The following is a 20,680-nucleotide window of genomic DNA, read 5'->3' as shown; positions in this document are numbered from 1 at the left end:
GGAGAGGGAAGTCCAGGGGAGGCATAAGTCAAGCTCTAGGAAGAGGAGGGAAATTGGAGGAGTGGGAGAGGCAAAACCAGCTTCTCTGCTCCTGCAAAAGCATTCACTGAAAAAGTGAAAAAAATAAACCATTCACTGACCTCATGGCCTCCCCATCAGCCCCTCCTTCCAGCCTCTCTGAGCAGTTCAGCCCAGAGCCTGGCAGCCAGGCATTCCTGCACCACTCCCCTGCCCCCGCTCCCCAGGACTCTCACTGTGTCCCAAGCTCCCACGGCCCTTCCAGTGGCCACATCTCTGTTCATGCCGGGCCTCTTTTCCAAAATGCCTCTTCCTCTCTTTCCTACCCACCTCTAGCACCTCTTCTTCCAGGGAGTCTCCACTGACCGCTTCAGCTCAGCCTGATCCCCAGGTTGTATGGCATAACAGAAATAATCGGGCTTCAGGGGACTTCCTTGGTGGTCCAGGAGTAAAGAATCCGCCTTCCAAAGTGGGGGACAGGGGTTTGATCTCTGGTCGGGGAACTGAGATCCCACATGCCGCAGGGCAACTAAGCCTGCATGCATGCTACAACTAGAGAGAAGCTCTTGAGCCTCACCTAAAGATCTCACGTGCCCAACTAAGACCCAATGTAGCCAAATAAATAAATATTTTCAATTAAAAAAAAGAATCAGGCTTTAAAGTTGTAGAGATCTGAGTTCAAATCCCATCTCTGCAGTATGATCTTGAATTACTTACCTTCTCTTTTTAATAGTTAATATTTCTCAGCCACATATTGCCAAAGTACCATGGGTTACTGGGCAAATTCATTCTCATTTCATTATCACCATGACTTTATGAGGTACATACTGTTAATCATTCCCATCTTATTCATGAGGAAACTGAAACTCAGAGAAGTTTAGCAACTAATCCAAGGCCACATAGCTAGGAGTGGCAGAGCTGGGTTTCCGGTCTTGTCTGCCAGACTCCAATGTCTCTGCCACTAAACACCAAAGGACCCACTGAATCACTTCCTTTGAATGAGCATTTATTAGGCACCTCCTATGTGCCAGGGGTGTGCTAGGTCTGGAGATGTGGCAGGGCATAGGCAGACAAGGGCCTGCTCTCAAAGAGGTTTTAGCTGGAATCTGTTTCCTCCTCCATAAGATGCAGGATAATGAGCCCCAGGTACAGGAACTGGAGTAAAGATTATATAGGATCCCATTGGTGACTGACTGCCTCCTACAGACCAGAGGAACTCTTGTGTATTGACCACCTTTCTCCTCCACAGCCAGCAGACCTGCACTCCCATACTTGCCAGGATCTGTCATTGACCTGCTAGGTGTCCTTGGGCAGGTCATGTTATTCTCTAAGCCCCAGTTTTCTCATCTATAAATTGGGGCTACCAAGTTAGTAGTAATAGCCACCCCTGAAGGAGGCTCTAAGAATTAAATGAGATTATACACAACATTGCTGGGCACACAGTTGGTGCTTAGTAGAAAGTTAATCCCCATCTCCTCACACTTGCACTCACACCCAGGACCCACACAGTGAAGCAGAGTCATCATCTCTCTGAGACTTAACAAGCATCGTGGTGGAAATAGCAGAGGTCCCTTCAATGACCTCAAGGTGGCAAGAAAGCTCCATACGGGACTGTGATGGGCCATCAGGGGTACTGACAAGGCTGGTCCAACCCCAGCCCAACCCTGAGCTATCTACCCACCTCTGCCACCTGCCCTGCCACCCCTCACTGTGAGGTGGGAGCACAGACCTCTCACCATCCTCCCACCTGTGCCCAGAGGGAGGCAGGTTGCGTCAGGGCCCCCTCGGTGTCATCTGGGCAGCCCCACACTCGGCCCTGACTTCCTTCACTGTCTCACGTCCACCTGCTGGAGGCGCTGTTGCAGGCTGAGCTTTGGATCCAGGAGTCCTGAGTTCTAGTCCAGTCTCCTCATCTCTGAGCCATACCTGTGGGATTAGGAAGACTTCCCACCTAACTGGGCTATTATGGGGATTAAGTGGGATAACGTATAGAGACTGTGAGGTTATGCACTTTTATTATTAAAATCTGGCCAGTTCCTCTCCAACCCTTCCCATGTGGCATGGAGGAAGAACAGCTCTTCGCTGACTAGGAACATTTCCCAGCTCAGCCCCACCGGCTGGGGAACCTCGGGTGGATCACTTAATCTCTCTCAGCCTTGGTTATCTCAGCTGTAAAATGGGAATAATCCCTACCTAGCCAGGGTGTCAGGAGGCTGGGATAAAAGATATATATTAAGTGACTGACATGGTGTTTGGCACATAGTAGAAGCAAAATAGAGAGGTAGGATCAGCTGGTATTATTATTAAAATCATTATTCTGATCAAGAAATGTCTACTTACCCCTCAAGGCCTACTTACACCATGTCATTTCTTCCTGGGACTCTCCCTTGATCTCCCCTGATCTCCCCATGGCAGTCATGGCTTCTTCCTCTGGATTCCAAAAGCCCTGATGCCCTTCAAATACACATCTTTCACTTACTAACGTATGTTTTGAGTGTCTTATGTGTGTGGGTGACACTGAATTTGGGTGCAGGACATAAGTAAGATGAACAACACATGGTCCATATTCTCATGGAGCTTCCATTCTAGTAGTGGGGACAGACCATGAATGTGTCAATAGGTAGAAAATTTAGGAGCAGAGTCAGTAAAACAAGAAAACATGGTAAAGTAACCGATGTGCTAGACTTTACTTTCTTGGGCTCCAAAATCACTGCAGATGGTGACTGCAGCCATGAAATTAAAAGATGCTCACTCCTTGGGAGAAAAACTATGACAAATCTAGACAGCATATTAAAAAGCTGAGACATTACTTTACCGATAAAGGTCTGTCTAGTCAAAGTTATGGTTTTTCCAGTAGTCATGTATGGATGTGCGAGCTGGACCCTAAAAAAGCCTAAGCGCCAAAGAATTGATGCTTTTGAACTGTGGTGTTGGAAAAGACTCTTGAGAGTCCCTTGGACTGCAAGGAGATCCAGTCAATCCTAAAGGAAATTAATCCTGAATATTCATCAGAGGGACTGATGCTGAGGCTGAAGCTCCAATACTTTGGCCACCTGATGTGAAGAACTGACTCATTTGAAAAGACCCTGATGCTGGGAAAGATTGAGGGCAGAAGGTGACAACAGAAGACAAGATGGTTGGATGGCATCACCGACTCAATGAACATGGGTTTGAGCAAGCTCCAGGAGATGGTGAAGGACAGGGAAGCCTGGCATGCCACAATCCATGGGGCCACAAAGAGTTGGACATGACTGAGCGACAACTGACTAACAACAATTGGAGCTGCTTATATTGTGAGGTTATGGAATGCTTTGTGGAAGAGACATTTAGGCTGATTTCTGGATGACAAAAAAAAAAAAGCAGTCTTGCAAAGATCTAGATGAATCACTTTCCAGAAAGAACTAGTGCAAAGGCCTTGATGCAGAAGAATAAGCATGGCATGTCTGGAACACAGCGAGTACTGAGAGTGCTTGTCACTGTCTCCACTTCTAGATGAAACCTTTTGAGGGCAGAGATCTAATTTACTGAGTCCACAACACAGAACAGCCCTGGAGCTCTGAACAGCCGTGGCACTACAGTAATAATGAGAATTAATCGGCTGGCCCTTCTGTAGCCCATTCACTTCTTGGAGGACTCCACCTAGCTTGCCCAGTCAGGCAGGGACTCCCTTTTGAGACCAACACCACCCAGGTCAGAGTTGTTGGCAAAAGGAAGCCAGAAATGTGTCGAAAGAGAGGTAGTAAACTGCCCAACGACACACAGCCAGCAAGCAGCAGAGATGGGCCATGAATCCAGTTTCCTCTGTTCCTCTGCCTCGCTGGCCACTGGTCTTCTGTCCTGTGCATCCCATTTGCCCTCTCCTTCCCCAAGGCTCACAAGAGGTAACCAATGTGAGGAATGTATCAGGACTCTCCTCAGCTCCTGCTCCAAACCCAAGTACAGAGCAAGGACCCCACAAGCTTCTTCTTCACAAAATCCTGCCCAGCCAGGCAGCCTGAACTTGTGCCCTCTGGCCCTGGATGTGGATGAGGTCAGATTGAAGGGAAAGCCTTGGGGGCTGAAGACTGGGATCCTGAAGCCAGCAGGACAGCAAAGCCCTGGGCTCCAGGACCAGTGCTGTCATTCCACTGTCATTCCAGCCCTGCAGCCTCCACCTCTCCAGGGCAGCCAGCGCCACAATTCCCAGAGTCAGCACACAGTGGGCCTACCACACAGTATTATCTCCAGTTATCTGCCAGGATTTGGGGGCCTGACAAGGACTATTAGTAGCAAACAGGGCTTAACAGAAGGAGCCCTTGTCCCCAGGGAAGAATGACATGGTAACCTCTGATCCAGTTACCTTCCATGATCCAACAAAATTTCACTGGAAAAGTTTTATTGAAAAAAAAAAAAAATTGTACAAATAAGTTCTTGGTTTTACAGCAACAAAGGCTCATTTCCCCACTTTCCTCCCCATTTTTGAAAATCTATAAAAGGGAAAAAAACAATGCTCATCCCCATGATGCCTGACCAGAGTCTGCCCAAACCCACCCCCCTCCATGAGCTATTTCTCAACCCCCTCTCTGGGGTCAGATTCATTGTGGGAGTACCTGTCCCAGGGGCTGCAGCACCTAGTTTTATAGATGAGGGAAGTTAGGAGAAGATTGGGAGAGAGCTGGGGAGGGGGCTGAGGTGGTGGTCATGTCAGGAAGAGGGCCCCCATTCCATGAGGGCTTGGCTGAACCCCCAGCTCAATTCCATCTCACAGATGAGAAAGCACTGGGCTATAAATATGAACACTGATTGAGGCAGGCTGGATCCCAGGACTGAGAGCGGGGCTCGACGACTACGGCCCAGCTCCCATGGGACACAGGGTCTCTGGGCTCAGCATCCTGACACCTGGGGGACCGTGTCCAAGCAGAGTGAATCCAGGCCAGGAAGGACTGCTCAGACACACAGGAAGCCCCGTTTTCCCACCCCCACCCCATGGACTATCCAAGGTCGGACCTCAGCTCCCCCACCCCCATAGCACCTATGTGTCTCAGGAGCCTCCCATTGCCTCCTGCCATCCCAAACCACCCTGGGGCCCTACAACTCGTCTCGCATCTTGTCACCCTTGGGCCGGACCAGGCGCCCGATGAACAGCAGGGAGCCGCTCTGGGTGTCTCGAACCAAGAAGATGAAGGGGTGGTCGGCGTAGAAGAGCTTGGGGTTGCGCAGCTCCTCACGCCCGTAGATGTCCTGGTCGAAGGGATTGCCATCCGTGTCCCACTCGAAGGCAGTGGCATGGAACACGCTGGCCAGGTACAGGTCCTTCTTGCCCGACATGCGAGACAGGTCTGCCTTGTTCTTGTCGATGGCCTCGGTCAGACCCAGCCCAGCCAAGTGTTTCTGTAGAACCAGGTGGATGATGGTGAGGCCATGGGAGGCAAAGTTCCTAGACCCTTACCCTCCACCCACACCACCCACTGTCTCCTCTTCTCTGAGCAGAAGTTACTACTCCCTGGCTACCTTCTGTGTGCCAGACATGGTGTGGAAACTGCAAACCACTTTCCTAATTCATGACAGCCCTGCAAGAGCTTCCAATCACCACTTCACAGATGAGGAAACCAAGACTCAGGGGGAAAAGGCAGAATATATGCCTACCCGCCCAGCAATCCTCACCTGTGGTATGAGTGGTAGACAGCAAGCATCGGCCTCCCCTGGGGACTTATATGAAATGCACGTTTCCTGATCCAGCCCAGAGCCTCTGAATCACAGTGTCTGCAGATGGACCAGGAATCTTTCTTAACCAACTCTCCAGGTAATTCTTGACACACTCACGTTTGAAAATGACTGACCTAAGGACAGCTCTGACCACATCACTCTGGGGCTTAAAACCTTTACAGAGTGATATGAAGGCTGGGATTTGCTTCAAGATAATCTGATGGGGGAGGAATGGGTGTGATGGTTGATGGTGGGTGATGGATACATGAGGGTTCCTTACATTAATATATTTTTATATATTTCCATAGTATTTCAAAAGTTAAAACACACACACACGCTTTCTCTTCTCTCTCTTTCCAAGGCTCTGCACAGCCCCTGGAAGCCAAGGACAAGCTCTTTCCTGGGAACTGTGCTTGCATCGCAGTTTCATCCGCTAGCATGTACCAATCTGCTCTCCACTGAACAGCTTCCCTGAAACTGCCTCCTCAATAGCATCTTTGTGTCTACCCTGTTTCTGTAGGGCCCCTTAGACACGTCTTCTGGGGAGCCTTTCCGGCCCCACAAGACTGGAGCCACACACCCCTGGCCTCCCTCTATCAGTGAGTGGTCCTGTCCGTCTCTCCTACCTGGCTCAATGCTCCAAGGAAGAGCCCATGTACAGGGCTCACTCTACTCTCAGTGCAGAAGAGGCAGCGGTAGAGAACTGTTGGCTAAGTGAACAGCAGCCCTCAGGGCCCAAGCTTCTGGAGGACAGTGCACTTCCCCAGCATGGCCAAACCGGCCTGAGACCTAGGGGCCTGAGAGTCCGGGTGTCCCGAGATAGGTTTGAGGCCCAGCTATTCGGGTCCCCATGACTTTGCACAAATTACCCACTTGGAATTTTCCAGCTCAATCTACTGTAGGGTAGTAGATAGTGTGTCCACCCAGGGTGCCAGGAAAACACGGGAGAAAGAAGGAGAGTCAGGTGATGGCAACTGCAGAATGGGCTGGGGGAGTGTCAGGACAAGCCCAGGAGGGAGACGGGTGTGGCTTCTCTCTGGAAACCTCACGCTGTCTACCGCACAGACCACACAAGTTCTACCAGTCTCCAGCTTGTAGTCTAACCCCCATCTCATCTCAAGCTTTCTCCTCCACATTCCCTCAACAGCAAGTCTGAATCAATTCTGCGGGCAAGGGATCTCCTACAGAACCATTTCTGGAACCCAAGGGAGGAATGAGATGAAAGTTTTCCCTTTTGAAAAGAGGAAAAAAAAAATCTCTCCTGATTGACAAAAAGGCCACCCTGAGTTTTCACCTGAGAACTAACTGTAGCCCCAGCACTTACTAGCCAGGGTAACCTTAGCAAGTCACTGCTTCTCTCTGAGGTGCTGCCCACCACCCAGGGTGGTCATGAGGGGGAAATGATGCTGAGCAGGTTGGTTAAGTTTCCAGCCAAGTGACTCAGAGCTGAAAGCTATTATTAGTCTTACTAGTGCATGGGGAACAATCCTCCAGCTTGAATAGTGTACCCAGGCATACCTTAGAGATATTGCGGGTTCAGTTCCAGACCACCACAATAAAATGAATATTGCAATAAAGTGAGTCACACAAATTTTTTGCTTTCCCAATGCATATAAACGTTATGTTTGCACTATACTGTAGTCTATTAAGTCTGCAACAGCATTACCTCTTAAAACAATGTATATACCTTAATTAAAAATATTTTATTGCTGAAAATCCTAACCTGAGTCTTTAGGGAGCTGTAGTCTTTTGCTGGTGGAGGGTTTGAAATATTGCAAGAATTACCAAAATGGGACCCAGAGACATGAACTGAGCAAATGCTGTTGGAAAAGTGGCACCAGACTTGCTTGATGTAGGGTTGCCATAAATCCTCAAAAATTTGTATAAAAAAAAAAAAAAAACGCAATAAAGCAACACACGATAAAATGAGGTATGCCTGTACCTTGTGCCAAGAGGCAGCACAGCATAAGATTAAGGACATGGCTTGGTGCTAAATGTCTGAGTTAGTAACTGTGTGACTCTGGATAAGTTATTTAACTTTTCTGAGCCTCACTTTCCTCATCTGTAAGATAAGCCTGATAGTCCTACCTAATACAGTGTTGAGGATTAAGAATTAATACATACAGAGTGCTTAGGAAGTGTGCCTGGCATACAGCAGGTACTCAGTTATACTTAGGTATTGATGTTGTCACCATTTTCCCAAAGGCAGGGACCATGCCCCCCTCCCTCAGCATAGCCCAGTACTGCCTGGACACCCAAAGGGGCTCAGGACAGCCCCTCTGAACTGGTGACAGACCACCCTTCCCCAACTCTAAGCCCTGCAGGCCCCTGAGTTGGGCGTCCCCTCACCTGCAGGTCATGGGTCACCTCCACCACTCCCTTGGGCAGGGAGATGGCCACAGCCTTCTTCTGCATCTTGCCCATCCAGACCTTCAGCTGCTCTTTGGTCAGCAGCTTTTCCAGGCGCTCAAGGGGCTCCACGTGGTGGGGCATGATGATGATGAGGCTGGACAGCTTGTGCGCCAGCGGCATCTCCACCATCTGCAGCTTCTCCTTCTCGTCGTCATAGTAGTTGTAGAGACCTGGGAGAAAAGCAGAAAGGGCACTGGGCACGCTGTGGGGTGAGGGCAGGCCAGGCCCTAAGCACCCTTGCGCCCCCACATTGCCCACTGCCACCCGCCCGCCCCACCCCGCTCTGCAAGGCACCTACCTGTCCGGTGCATCATGGTGACACCCACGGTATAGGAACGGGTCACCATGAAGCCTCGGTTGTCCACCATCTTGTGGTGGAATCTCTCATCCCAGTGCGCTGTAGCAGGAAGTAGAACACAAGATCAGAAATAGATGCGCTGCTTCCCCTTACCCTGTTAAGACATTCTCCCAACTGAATATCCTGGATGATTTACTCCTGCCACAGGCCTTCGTTCCAGTCTTTGGGGGTCGGCTGCAGCCCACCTCCCCGCTGAGCACCCAGTCCCCTACAGCACATGTTCCTGCTTTAGGGATGGGGACATGCTGCCTGAAGACATGGCTCTCTACACATAGTCAGGGCCTGGCAGTTTCTACATGATAGGAAATACCTTCAAAAGGAGGACCCTCAGTTCAGCCACTGCCATGTCCACCTCTGCCCTGACCCCTGCCAGGCATTTGGGCAACATGTGCTGAGCTGGACTCCCCACACACCCTGCCAGCTGAGGTTTGTGCCCGAAGCAGGGAATGCCCCAAGACTGCCTTTAATTCTTGTCTGCAAGTCCTGTCCCTGTGACCAAAAAACATGACCCCCAAAACCTTGCATATGTGACAGTGGCCTGAGTCCTGATCGATGTCACATCCAGACCTGTGTTCAAATTCAGTCTCAGTCACCAACTGGCTGCAAGACCTTTCACCGTTCCTATCTTGGTCCCTTCATTTGTCAAACAGGGGGACCTCATCCTCACAGGCGCCTGTAAGAGTAACAGTGCTACCCATATAGATACTCAAAAGTACACATTAAGCCTGAATCAAATCTTCAATTCAAGATACATCTGGACATGAGTCTGGGTCTTCTCCTCCCAGCTGAGCCTGTTTTTTCTCACCTATGAAATGGAGGTTACACTTTCTACCCTCAAAGTTGCTTTGAGCATTAGGCATGATCACAGGTGTGGAGCCAGCTCATTACTGAGGCAGAAATGATTACTGAATTTAATTCCAAGACAATCAACAGCTCTCTGATGTGATGAAACACATCCTGTGGAGTCCTTTGGCTGGGCTTGTATCTGTGTCCCATTCCTTTAGACACAATGCTGTGCTGGGCTGTGCTCAATTGCTCAGTTGTGTCCGACTCTGCGACCCCATGGACTGTAGCCTGCCAGGCTCCTGTGTCCACCAGGATTCTCCAGACAAGAATACTGGAATGGGTTGCCATGCCCTCCTCCAGGGGATCTTCCTGACCCAGGGATCAAATCCAGGTGTCTTGCATTGTTCTTTACCATCTGAACCACCAGAAAAGCCCAAGAATAGTGGAATGGGTAGCCTATCTTTTCTCCAGGGGATCTTCCTGACCCAGTAATCGAAGTGAGGTCTCCTGCGTTGCAGGCAAATTCTTTACCAGCTGGGCTTTCAGGGAAGCCCCAGACACAACACTACACCTCATTAAACCTAGTTTGTCATATATAAAGAGCTCAATAACTGCCTCCCTCCATGTCCATGGGTTAGCTGTTCATGAGGACTGGTGCTTGGCACAGAAATACAGATTGATCAGACTTGCCGGGGGCGGGGTCTAGGGGAGAGGAGACCCCGCCCCACCCTGCCCCGCCCCACTGGACTCACGCTTGAAGAACATGGCATTGACCAGCAGCGCGCCATCGGTGCGCTCCACGTCCTTGGTGACCTCGGGCAGCTTGCCGTCGGTGGTCTGCGCCGCCCACTCGTTGATGGACTGCAGGGCGCTGCGCTTGTCGCGGAAGTTGATCTTGGAGTGCTCACAATTGTAGTGCTGCTTGCTGCTACGCACGAAGTCCTCTGCAAAGCTCACGGAGCTGGGCCCATACAGGCGGCTGCCCAGCTTCCAGGTGACGTTGCGCGCCGTGCTGTTGCTGAGCGAGCGCAGCAGCTCGCCCAGGCCCGTGTGCACCTCATCGTCGCGCAACTGCTCGGCGCTCAGCACCGCCTTGGCCTGAGATGCCGTGGCCGCCTTGCCGCCCAGCGACACTAGCCCCAGGGACGAGGCCACCACCACGGGTGACAGCAGGATGTTTTCCACCGCCTGGTCCTTGGCCATGGCCTGGTATAGGCTGAAGGCCAGGCCGGCGCTGCGCTCAGCCAGCGTGGCCGCCTTGGGGCTCAGCTTCTCTGCGGTGCCCGGGGCTGCTGCAGCCGCAGGTTTCTTCACCTCAGCGGCCAGGGCCCTGGCCAGGAGGCAGATGGTGCTGATGAGCAGGAGGGCACGCATGGCTGGGAGGTGGGTTGTGAGCACCGAGGAGGACCTATGAGGGTGGCAGAGAGAGGTCACCCCTGAAGCCCCAGTTGTTTTTCCCCCGCACCCATCCCCACCCTTCTGGCTGCCGCCAAGTCCCCTGGAGATGGGAGCAGGAGGGTCCAGAGCTCTGGGGAGCCCAGACCTAACTCCAGGTTGCCCAAACTGGGGCTCTCCATCTGCCCGCTCTCTCAGAGGCCTTCTTTGACTCCTCATCTAAAGCAAGCAAATAGCCACCTCAGCCCTATTTATTTCTTACACTGAACTTAACATTTACACTCATGTGTCTGTTACATATTGTTTCCATCACAGACCTGGAGGTCTGTGTCCTCCAGGAGGGCAGGACACACAGCCCGTCTGGCTTCCCTTCATAGTCCCCTGTGCCCAGCACACAACAGGCCGCAGCTATTTCTGAATGAACAGAAACCAGGGCCGCTTGGCCAAACCCGGACTCTTCAGTTTGCTAAAGGTTAGCTCAGATCTCTTACAACCCTGGGACCCTTTTCCAGTGGGTAGGGGAAAGTGGTAGACGAGCTGAGGGTTCGAATGAAACTCAGGGGCCTGGACAGAGGATGTCATGTGGGCGGAGATGCAGTGTTCCTCCCCCACACCTTCTCTTCAGCGCTGGGATGTTAATGAGTCATCGGTAGGTTCACTGATTAAACGAGAGAACCCAGATGCTCTACTCTGCTGCCCCCAAAGGGTGACCTTGAGTCTGAAAATGTGCATGTGTCTGCGTGTCCACCCCTCACTGAGTCTCGGGCTCCCATTTTCCAAGTTGTAAGGGTCTTGGTCTCCAGGCCCAGGCCTCTGTCTTGGCGGGGCGTGCCTGCCCACCGCCCCTCGAGTGGATGGGAAATCCCCAGGACAAAAGCAGGAGGGGGGTGGGAGGTGGGGTAGGTTTCCTGAGAGGAAGGATATTAAGGGACCGGGCACGTTACAGCTGAAAGAACATTGACCCCCTCCCGTTCACCAGAGGCTGGTGGCCAGATGTGTGTTCAGTCTCCCAGGAAGCAGGGGCCACCTCAGATTGTGTTCTGCCCTCCCATTCCAATCTGACAGTGATCACCACACATGCCCATCTACACTACGGCTTCAGGACTGACATCCTCAAACCACAGCCGTCGAAGTGGCCCCTATGACAAGCCCCTCTCCCCTCTCTGGGGCCTCCCATCAGGACAGTCTCTCCACGTGGACTTATTTCCACACTCGCCCCGCTTTGAGGTCATTCCCGCCTCTCCTTCAGGCAAGCACGAAGGAAGACAAGATGACAAGGCAAAGAAAAGGGCTGGAAGGAACCATGGTAGAAGCTGGGATCCCACTGCACTGGCAGATCCCATCTCATTGTCCTCAAGGTGGAAAACTCAGAATCCTGATGAACGACCCTCAGTACTTGGGAAGGAGGGAAGTCCACCAAGACCCACAACTGCCTGGGAGAAAGTACCAAAGAGAGCTATAGCCTAAAGTAGGCATTGCAGAGATAAGATAGTTTTACCCTAAAGAATATCTCTGGACCCAGGTCACCTTCCTCCCACCAGGCCTGAAGCCTCAAAGGCAGAGGGCCCATATAATTATTGTACAAACAAGGACACTTGGACACGTAGGAGAGTAAAATGGGAATACTACTAATTATTATGCCAGGACAACAGGCATACAGTCATCTTATTCAAAGGCCGCCTTTAGTCCAAACAGCGGATGCCAGAGCTTGGACCTCTGCAAAGGTCACCAGCATCCCCCGGAGAGATAATCTAGGAGCCCAGTTCACAGTCCTGCCACGTGGCAGGCACTATCTTGACAGCCCCCACCCCCAGCCAACCAGAACCTCAAAGGGCTGGGAGGGGCTTTTCAAGAAAGCTCCAAATGACTAGTTTGGGATTCCTCAGGCAGCCACATAGCTGCGCTCCTGTTCCTACTGCTGGCTCCGATTGACGTGGCAGGCTGGAAACTGAATTATCTCCACCCGCCTGCAGAGGGGGGCTTCCAGCCCGGGTGCAGGTCCCGGGGGGTGGGGGTGGGGGGTTGCCACGGAGCCTTTCTGGCCCTAGCTTTGAGCCTGCAACATCAGAGTCTGCAGGGAAATGTGCAGGGAGGGTGAAGGGCTGTTAACCCAGTGGCAGGAACAGAGGAAGGCAAGTCACTGCAAGCAAGCCAGCCTCCCACAGCCCAGCCCCTGTTGCCACAGAGAAATCCCAGCCCTGAAGCCAAGGTTAGATGATTTATGGTTTCACAAAGAAAAATACACAATCGCAGAACCAAGGCCTGTGCCCACAGCTAGCCGGAAGGAGACGGGATTCCAGGATTTTTAAGTAGAGGGAAGGGAAGCAGATTGGGGAAGGGGTGGGAGCACCAGAAAGGGTCTCAAACACTTGAGGAGGTCTAAAGTACCTTGAAACTGCCTCAGGGGGAGGTCAAGGCCTGCCTTTTTCATTCTGAAAGAAAGCAGAAGAGTGAGGAGGATGGGGTAGGGCAAAGCTGGATGGTGGTGAGGACAGGCCTGGAAGGCCCAGCCCCGCTAAGGGACCCCCATCTACTCTGCCCCTGGCAGAAGGAAGGCACAACCAGCTCCAGATCTGGAGGACCTTGGAGGTCATCCACTTCACTGCACAGAGGGAGAAACTGAGGCCAGAGAGGGGCAGGGAGCCACTTCCGTCAAGGATCAGTGCGGGTCGGGCTTCCTAGCACAGGGCTCCCTCCTCCCAGAAGCTCGCACAGAGCCCCTCCAAAGGGCTGGATTCAGTGTCTGGTTACAGCCAGTTTAAAAAAAAACATTTGTGCTGGGAATCCCAGAGCCCAGAGACAAAAGGAGGGGACCAGGAGGCCTCAGGAAGGGGGGAGGGGCAGATGAACTGTCTGAGGGCAGGAGGGTGTGGTCCCAGCCAGAGACTTCCAGAGAACCAAAGCCCCCAGATTTTCCTGCGGCCTCCATCCGGGCCCTGCAGACCAGGGGGACCAGCCGGAAACCCTGGAAGAGGCGGGGCCAGGCTTTCTGGCCATGCTGGAAGCCGGTTTCATTCTTCTCCCTCCACTCCAGGCACCTCAGGAATGTCCCTAAGCTGGGGGCAGGGAACCCCGGCCTTTGAAGTAACCTTAATGCTGCAGTGACTCCAGGAACCAGGTGGCGGCGGACAGAATTAGAGCGGGTGACCAAAAGCCTTCTAGGGAGCGCCCTCCAACCCCGTCCATCCTCCCTTTTCTGGGGGGACGCAGACCTGGTCACCTCCTCAGCCTCTTTTTGGAGCGAGGTGGGGAAGACTGGTGCTGGCCAAGTTCTTCTTTTAGTTGCCATCACCTACGCATACAGGCTGATCAGAAATGGAGCCGTGGTGGGTGACTCCTCCCAAACTGTGGGGACCCCAAAAGCCAAGACAGCCCCCAGGAAAAGTAAAGGTTATTTCACCTCCTCTCCCCACTACCCTTCTTCAGGAGGCTCAGATGCCCCCCATCAAGCCTGTAAGGAGGCTGGTCCACTGGCCCTTGGGTCTCAACCCACAGCTGGAGGCACAGGGACATGCCAAGCCAGTCTGGCCTCCCTGTTCTTGCTGAAAGGGATTGCAGACCCGGATCCTCCCTCCTTGATCCTGCAGAGAGAGGAGCCTCAGCATCGTGGCCCCCAGCCTCCCTGTTCCCTCCTGGCCACCACCACTCCTGCCCCACACTTCCGGGGAACCCTGCACTTTCTCTGGGCCCTCGGAGTGTCCTGACTGCCCATTCCGGCTCCATCTCTGCGGTGGCCCTCAGGCTCTCTCCGCTGTCACCATCTAGTCTCCATCTCCAACTCTCCAGCTGCCCCCAAAAGTGCCAGGGACTCCAGTCTGCGGGCTCAGTCTGTGGCTCTGGTTGTCCCCTAAACCCTCGCCTGGGCTGCTCTCCCCTCTCATTCCCTTGAGCCCCCCTAAAAATCTCCCACCGCTCCCCCCGCTCCCCCCGGCCGCCCCCGCCCCTCACCTGGCCGGGCTGGGCTGGCGCCGGGACCGCAGCCACAGTGTCACACTGGAGCCGCGAACGGATTCCACTCTCCGCCGCGCCCCCGCGCTCCAGATCTATATATGGCGTTCCCCCACCCTACCTCCCGCCCGTCCCGAGAAACTTCTGGAAAGTTGGAAAAGCTTCCGGAGGGCGCCCCTGCTCCGCCAAAAAAAACCCAGAGACCTCCCCCAAACCGCCCCGGCTTCCGCCCCCTCCTTCTGCAGGCAGTCACCCGGCCCCTGGGTCCTACTGCCCTGCTTATCGGACGCGATCGCGGCGCCAGGGGAGCTCCGTGCTGGGCGCCCCGGGGCCCGCACGACTGCGGAGCGAGCGGGCATCCTTCGACTCAGTTGAGACTCTTGAGTTCAGACCGCTTAGATGAAAGGGACACGGGGCTCCCTAGGGGGAGTTCGGATCGCTTAGACACGGGGCTTCAGGGTCCTACTCCCTGGAGAGGAGCCACCACACCCCAAGGCTCTTTGCACAAGCCGGCTTATCCCTGATCTCACACCTTCTAGCTCCCCTATCCCGACAGCGGATCTGCCTTCACATGGATCCACTCCCCCATTCTCAACTGAAATTGGGCCCCCCTACAAGCCCCCTGCTCTCCTTCCTCTCAGGGGAAGTGGTCAGAGGTTGGGAGGCAGCATCCTTCTCCATCTGCAGTTTATCCTGAACACCTTGGAGCTCAACCTCAGTGACCACCTTGGCAGGAAGAGTGGCAGCCAGTTCCTGTACCTGACCTTCCCCCAGGAACGTCTTGCAGATACCTGGGGAACACCAGGTGGTCTGACTGGGCCTGGAGGGGTGCAGAGGGAGAATACCCTGGCTGACCTTTAAGAAATATGCTGTGTGACCGTAAGGAAGTTACTTTCCTTTCTGGGCCTTAGTTCCTTTGTGAAATGTCATTCCTTGCCTCTTTCCCTTGCCTGTCTCTGTCTCTCTCTCCTTGGTCATACCCCCTCCCTATCTGAGTCCCCTCCCACAGGTCTCACTATCAGCTCCTCTCCCCCACCCTCCCACAACGGATAGCCTTTGGAGCTCTGAGCTAAGCTGGGGTATTCTTTTCTGTTCCAGGTGCAGAAGACACAGCCAAGAACAGGACAAAGTCCCTGCCCTTGTGATGAATATTCTTAGGAGGGTCTGTGCTTGCATGCTAAGTCACTTCAATCATATCCCACTCCATGCGACCCCATGGACTGTAGCTTGCCAGGCTCCTCTGTCCATGGGGATTCTCCAGGAGAGAATACTGGAGAATGCCCTCCTCCAGGGGATCTTCCCAACCCAGGGATTGAACCCAGATCTTTTATGCCTCCTACATTGGCAGGCAAGTTCTTTATCACTAGCACCTCCTGGGAAGCCCTCTTCGGAGAGTATGCATATCTTAGTAGGGAACTTGAGATGGCAGATTATTTAGGACATCCCCACCCCAAATCTTTAACAGGGAAGTCATAGATAACCCCATGGGCCCAGTATGGAGAGGAAGGGACAGAAGAGAGAGACAGTTCACTCACTCATTCAGTCAGTCAACAAACTGTGCTGAGTATCCTTCTTCTTCCAGGTGCATCTCTGGATCTTGGGGAGTAAACGAAGCCCAGTACTCAGCAGATGAATCATTCAGGTTCCTAGCAGCAGAGGTGAGGGGAGGGCCCTTTCTGGCCACCCCAGCCAGGTGAGAGTGGTGACTAATTTCTCAGTCTGACTTAGGCTGCTGATGTTCAGTCTGATTACAGGACTGTGGGAAATCTTAGATCCCAAGAGCTTTAGTCCCTTTAAATCAAAGTCAAAGAATCAGAGATTACTAGAATCTTCAGGTGGTCATCACAGAACATGATATTCCTGTGGAATCTTTGAATTCATCTAAGGAATCTTAGAATGTTAAATCTCACAGTCAGGGACTTCCCTGGTGGTCCAGTGGTTAAGAACCCACCTTGTGATGCAGGGAACAAGGATTCAATCCCCAGTCAGGAGACTGAGATCCAACATGCCTTTCGGCAACTATTGAGCCCACCCGCCACAACTAGAGTCCTTGTGCCACAACGAAAGATTGTGCATAACGCAGTGAAGGTCCCACATGCTGCAACTAAGACCCAATGCAGCCAAATAAAATAAAAACAAATTTTTAAAGACTCACAGTCAAAGAATCTTAGAATAAAAATATTGAGGACTCTGGACTGTGAGGCATCTTAGAGGTCATGGGTTCCTGTCTGCAGCCCCAGGCAGAAGTCCTCTCTGAACCCCAAAAGGCAAGAATCCCAAAAAGGCAAGCACCCAGGCTCCTCCAAGAACAGGGAGCTCACCTCCCTCATAGGCAGCCCAGTATCCTTTTCTTAGGACAGGTCTGATCACTGGCAAACTCTCTTAGCCTCAGGGTGGTGTCCATATCTTTGACCTGGCTGTCCTGGTTTTCATGAACTTCCCCCTGCCTCGTCTGTGTATTGCTTTTAAGAAGTCCTCGCTATTCAAGGAAACTGAGGAAACCACTTGGGTCCCAGGCTCGTCCACCCCTCAGTTTGGACCTCGGGTGGTAATTGACCAATCAGCTCGTGATGTGAAAGTCACGAAGCTGACTCTTCACAACCCCATGGACAGTCCATGGAATTCTCCAGGCCGAAATACTGGAGTGGGTAGCCTTTCCCTTCTCCAGGGGATCTTCCCAACCCATGGACAGAACCCAGGTCTCCCACATTGCAGGTGGATTCTTTACCAGCTGAGCCATAAGGGAAGCCTGGTCAGTCAGCTAAGGGTCCATCAAAGCTGATAGAAAGGAGATGTTTGCCTTGATTTCCAGCAGGTCCAGATGTTCGAATCCCACAGAGATTACCTTTGCTCCACACCTTTCCCCAAAACTCTTAGCTCTCCGAGGCCTCACCAGATCTCTGGGAGGAAGCTGAGTGCTACAACTCCCAGGGACCGCACCTAGGGGGCAGGGTAAACTGCTGTTAGATAAGCCCAGTACCTTAGAAGGTCAGAGTAGAAAGGACCAATGCCCTCCATATACAGATAGGGAAGCTGAGGCCTGGGGAGGGCACTGGAGACCCTCTCCCAGTCTTACTAGACTCTACCTTAGCTCAGACTGGGTCAGAAGCTTCCTCTATGGCATTCTGCTGCCTTATCTCTGTGTTGTCACCCTATAATGTCCCTGAATGTCATTGGTGATTTTGGATAGGCAGAGATGTCTTCTCCCTCTGAGTCCCCAGTACCCAGCACAGAGTATGCCCAGAAAAGGCACACAATGAACCATGGCCAGTGAGTGAGTGATGGGAAGTGTCTGCCTGAGTAGCTGGACTCCAATCACAGCCTCCCTGCAACCTCCCTGAAGAAAGAAAGGCAACGGCTCCTTTAAATTTCCAACATCAGCAAAAAAAGTTTCAAGAGCCTTTGCCACAGTATTCTTAGCTCTGAGCCCAGCCCTGGCCTTGCTGACTGCAGCCCTTCCCCCACACTCGCAGGCTACACTTTCTGGAAAAAGCACTCTTTGGAAGGAGGAAAGAATCTGAAATGCAGAGAAACTCTTGAGCATTTCAGGTGTGTGTCCCTCCTGTGCCCCGCCCCCAGCAGGAGCCCACCTACCCCACCCCACCCTCGACAGGGGCTCAGCTGGAAATCCTAGGTACCAAGCAGTGTGGTCAGGGGGAAGTAGAAAACCGTAGAATGCAACTGCATCCACATTGTACAGAGAGGAAAAAGAAAACTGGGCCCCAGAGAGGGCCAGCAATTTGCCCAAGGTCACATAGCAATTCAGAGGTGGATCTAGACCAGAGCTCACGCCCTGGGCCTCAGCTCTCCTTCTCCCACACCTAGCTGGGCCTTCCAGGTAGGCAGGCCCAGTTACACCAGTATTGCAGAAACAGCTGTCTTTAGCCCCAGTGGCTAGATTCAGGCAGTCCTCACCCTATAGAGTTCTAGGACAGAAACTAACATGTTAAGAGCCCAGTTTGTTCATATTATCATATTTAATACTCTCAGGTTAACTTGAATGGCTCCATTTTAAACACAAGGAAACTGAGGCTAAGTTCAAGCCCTTTTAGCAAATTGCAGTTAGAACTGGGATTTGAATTGTTCGTCCATGGTAGATGGGGAGTGGGGACAGGGAAAGGATAAGGAGGTGACATTCATGGGGCACTTTGAATGCTGTGCCCAGGCACCCTAAACAGTATCTCACTTTTAATTATAGGGCGTTAATTGGAAGGAAGTGTCATCCTTTTCTTCTTTTTACAGAGGATCAGACTGTGGCCAAGAAAGGCTGGGATGACCAGCCCCTGGGGGGCCCTCTCCCTGGGAAACCAGGGCTGCCACCGGCAGTTCTCTGAGATGCTGTCCAGAAGCCAAGAATGTGCTCGCAGTCCCAAGCATGAGTCAGGGAAATGCAATTTCTGCAAGCTCTGATGCTCTCTCGTGGAGTGTGGGGCCTTTCTGTCCCAAAGGGCTGTCCTGTGAGCTGCCACGTTGGAGGGTGGGAGGCCCGTGAGGGGTGGGCCGACACATGATTCCTCCCTCCTCCTCCCAGAGCAAGCCCCACCCCGACCCTCCTACAGTCCTCCTGGTGCTGAGGCAACCTCAGTGCCTTCACCTACAGACCTGACACCCTGACAGGACGCCCAGGAGACATGCCCATTGACACATGACACAGCAGACACACATGTGTCCACCTGCCCATTGCAGCCCCTTCATGCAATCCACATGTACACATGTCTGCCTAACTCTTTAGCAACATAAATGCACTCACATGTGGCACACATGCCTGATAGGTACCTGTACGCAGGCTCAGGCTCAAGGGGAGGAGGGGAGGACATAGATCAGAGCTGGGATCCTTCACCCCTTATTAGCTGTGAAGCCTTGGGGTAGTCACTTTCCCTCTCTGGGCTTCAGTTCTCAGTTGTAAAATGAGAGAGTGTGACTTCTTGCCACCCCACCTCCTGCCAGTTGACATTCCCTCCTGCTTTCACCCCAAAACCTGAAGACATTTCTTGAGCATCTACCATGTGTGGGGTATCCAAAACCTGACAAGGCAGAGATACAGTTCCCGCTGGGAAGTGGAATGAGCCAGGTGCAGAACACAGGGACAGGTCCCCTGATGCCAGCCCAGGGCTTTGTCCATTGCACCTGCTCAAAACCCTTCTGTAGCTCCTAGTGGCCCCCTGGACAAGCCCCTGATGCTGGGAACGATTGAGGGCAGGAGGACAAGGGGGCGACAGAGGATGAGATGGTTGGATGACATCACCGACTCAATGGACATGAGTTTGAACAAACTCGGGGAGATAGTGAAGGACAGGGAAACCTGGTGTGCTGCAGTCCATGGGGTCACAAAAAGTCAGACTTGACTCAGTGACTGAACAGCAAGTGGCCCCAGGAGAAAGCCCAAGCCCCCCTTGTGGCAAGCCAGTTTGCAAGTACAGGTGCTTTGTGCTCCTGGTGAGAGACTCTGCCTTCTTAGGGCCAAAGCAAGGGAGGATGCTGTTAAGAAAGCTCAGCTTTGGGACTGGGAGCTCCCTTCCTTCTGCCAGGCTCCCTTTCTCAGGCCTTCTCTGGCAACCTATGGAAATAGCTCCAGCTGCCTGGCTGGAGAGTTGGTAGCATGGTTAGATGGCTATTGCGTGCCTTCTTGCCTTTTCCCTTCCCCTGTTGCCTCTCTACGGACCCACTCATCCAGAGCCCAGATCTTCTTTTCTCCCCCAGGTAACACTGGCAGCTGTAATAATAGGGGTGCCCAGATCAGCTGTAGGGCTGCCCTCCCTGTCTTAGGGTCTCTGACACTGAGAAAAGGGCCCCTGAGCTCTGACCACCCCACTCCCACCCCTAATCTGCTTCAGTCCAGTGTAGCCATCCTGGCATTATGGGATATGAGAAGCCCTGGCTTGGGGGTCAGGAGATCTGGGATCCTGGCCCAGCTCTGCTGTGTTTTAGCTGTGTGCCCGTGGTCTAGCCCCCCACCTCTGACAAATAGGAGTGATGGACTGGAGGATGATGAGAAGCACAAATGAAACAAGTTGGAGAGCACTTTGAGAACTGCACGACTTTAGGATCTCTGCTCACCTCTTCATCACCTGGTCAAAT

The 20,680-nt window shown here is 52.6% G+C and overlaps 1 protein-coding gene across 6 annotated transcripts; it reads right to left on the bottom strand.

Annotated features, from left to right (window-relative positions):
• Positions 1-4,376: 4,376 nt before the first annotated feature.
• On the bottom strand, positions 4,377-16,408 carry SERPINH1 (serpin family H member 1). 6 transcript variants are annotated; one of them, XM_081545317.1, is made up of 6 exons: positions 16,138-16,408; positions 13,043-13,086; positions 10,012-10,667; positions 8,414-8,512; positions 8,053-8,285; positions 4,377-5,388 (listed from the first exon to the last, which is right to left on the bottom strand). In XM_081545317.1, the coding sequence occupies exons 3-6, from the start codon at positions 10,631-10,633 to the stop codon at positions 5,086-5,088; spliced, it is 1,257 nt and encodes a 418-aa protein (XP_081401443.1). In that variant the 5' UTR covers positions 10,634-10,667; positions 13,043-13,086; positions 16,138-16,408; the 3' UTR covers positions 4,377-5,085. The 6 variants fall into 6 exon arrangements, with proteins under 6 accessions (XP_081401443.1, XP_081401442.1, XP_081401446.1 ...); XM_081545316.1 differs by lacking the exon at positions 16,138-16,408 and adding an exon at positions 14,603-14,675; XM_081545320.1 differs by lacking the exon at positions 8,414-8,512.
• Positions 16,409-20,680: the final 4,272 nt, after the last annotated feature.

The sequence above is a fragment of the Giraffa tippelskirchi genome, chromosome 11 (assembly GCF_054371585.1).
Source record: "Giraffa tippelskirchi isolate mGirTip1 chromosome 11, T2T-mGirTip1v1.2.pri, whole genome shotgun sequence".
Classification (NCBI taxonomy): Eukaryota; Metazoa; Chordata; class Mammalia; order Artiodactyla; family Giraffidae; genus Giraffa; species Giraffa tippelskirchi.
Note: the sequence above shows the minus strand (reverse complement) of the source record. Positions and strands in the feature narration are given on the sequence as shown.

Bases quoted from the DNA above. Each gene is read 5' to 3' on its own strand.
- SERPINH1 (XM_081545317.1), bottom strand. From the start codon at position 10,633: ATGCGTGCCCTCCTGCTCATCAGCACCATCTGCCTCCTGGCCAGGGCC. The intron at 8,286-8,413 runs GTAGGTGCCTTG...CTTTTCTCCCAG, and splicing joins CACCATGATGCACCGGACAG to GTCTCTACAACTACTATGAC. The intron at 5,389-8,052 runs GTGAGGGGACGC...CTGGTTCTACAG, and splicing joins AGGTGACCCATGACCTGCAG to AAACACTTGGCTGGGCTGGG.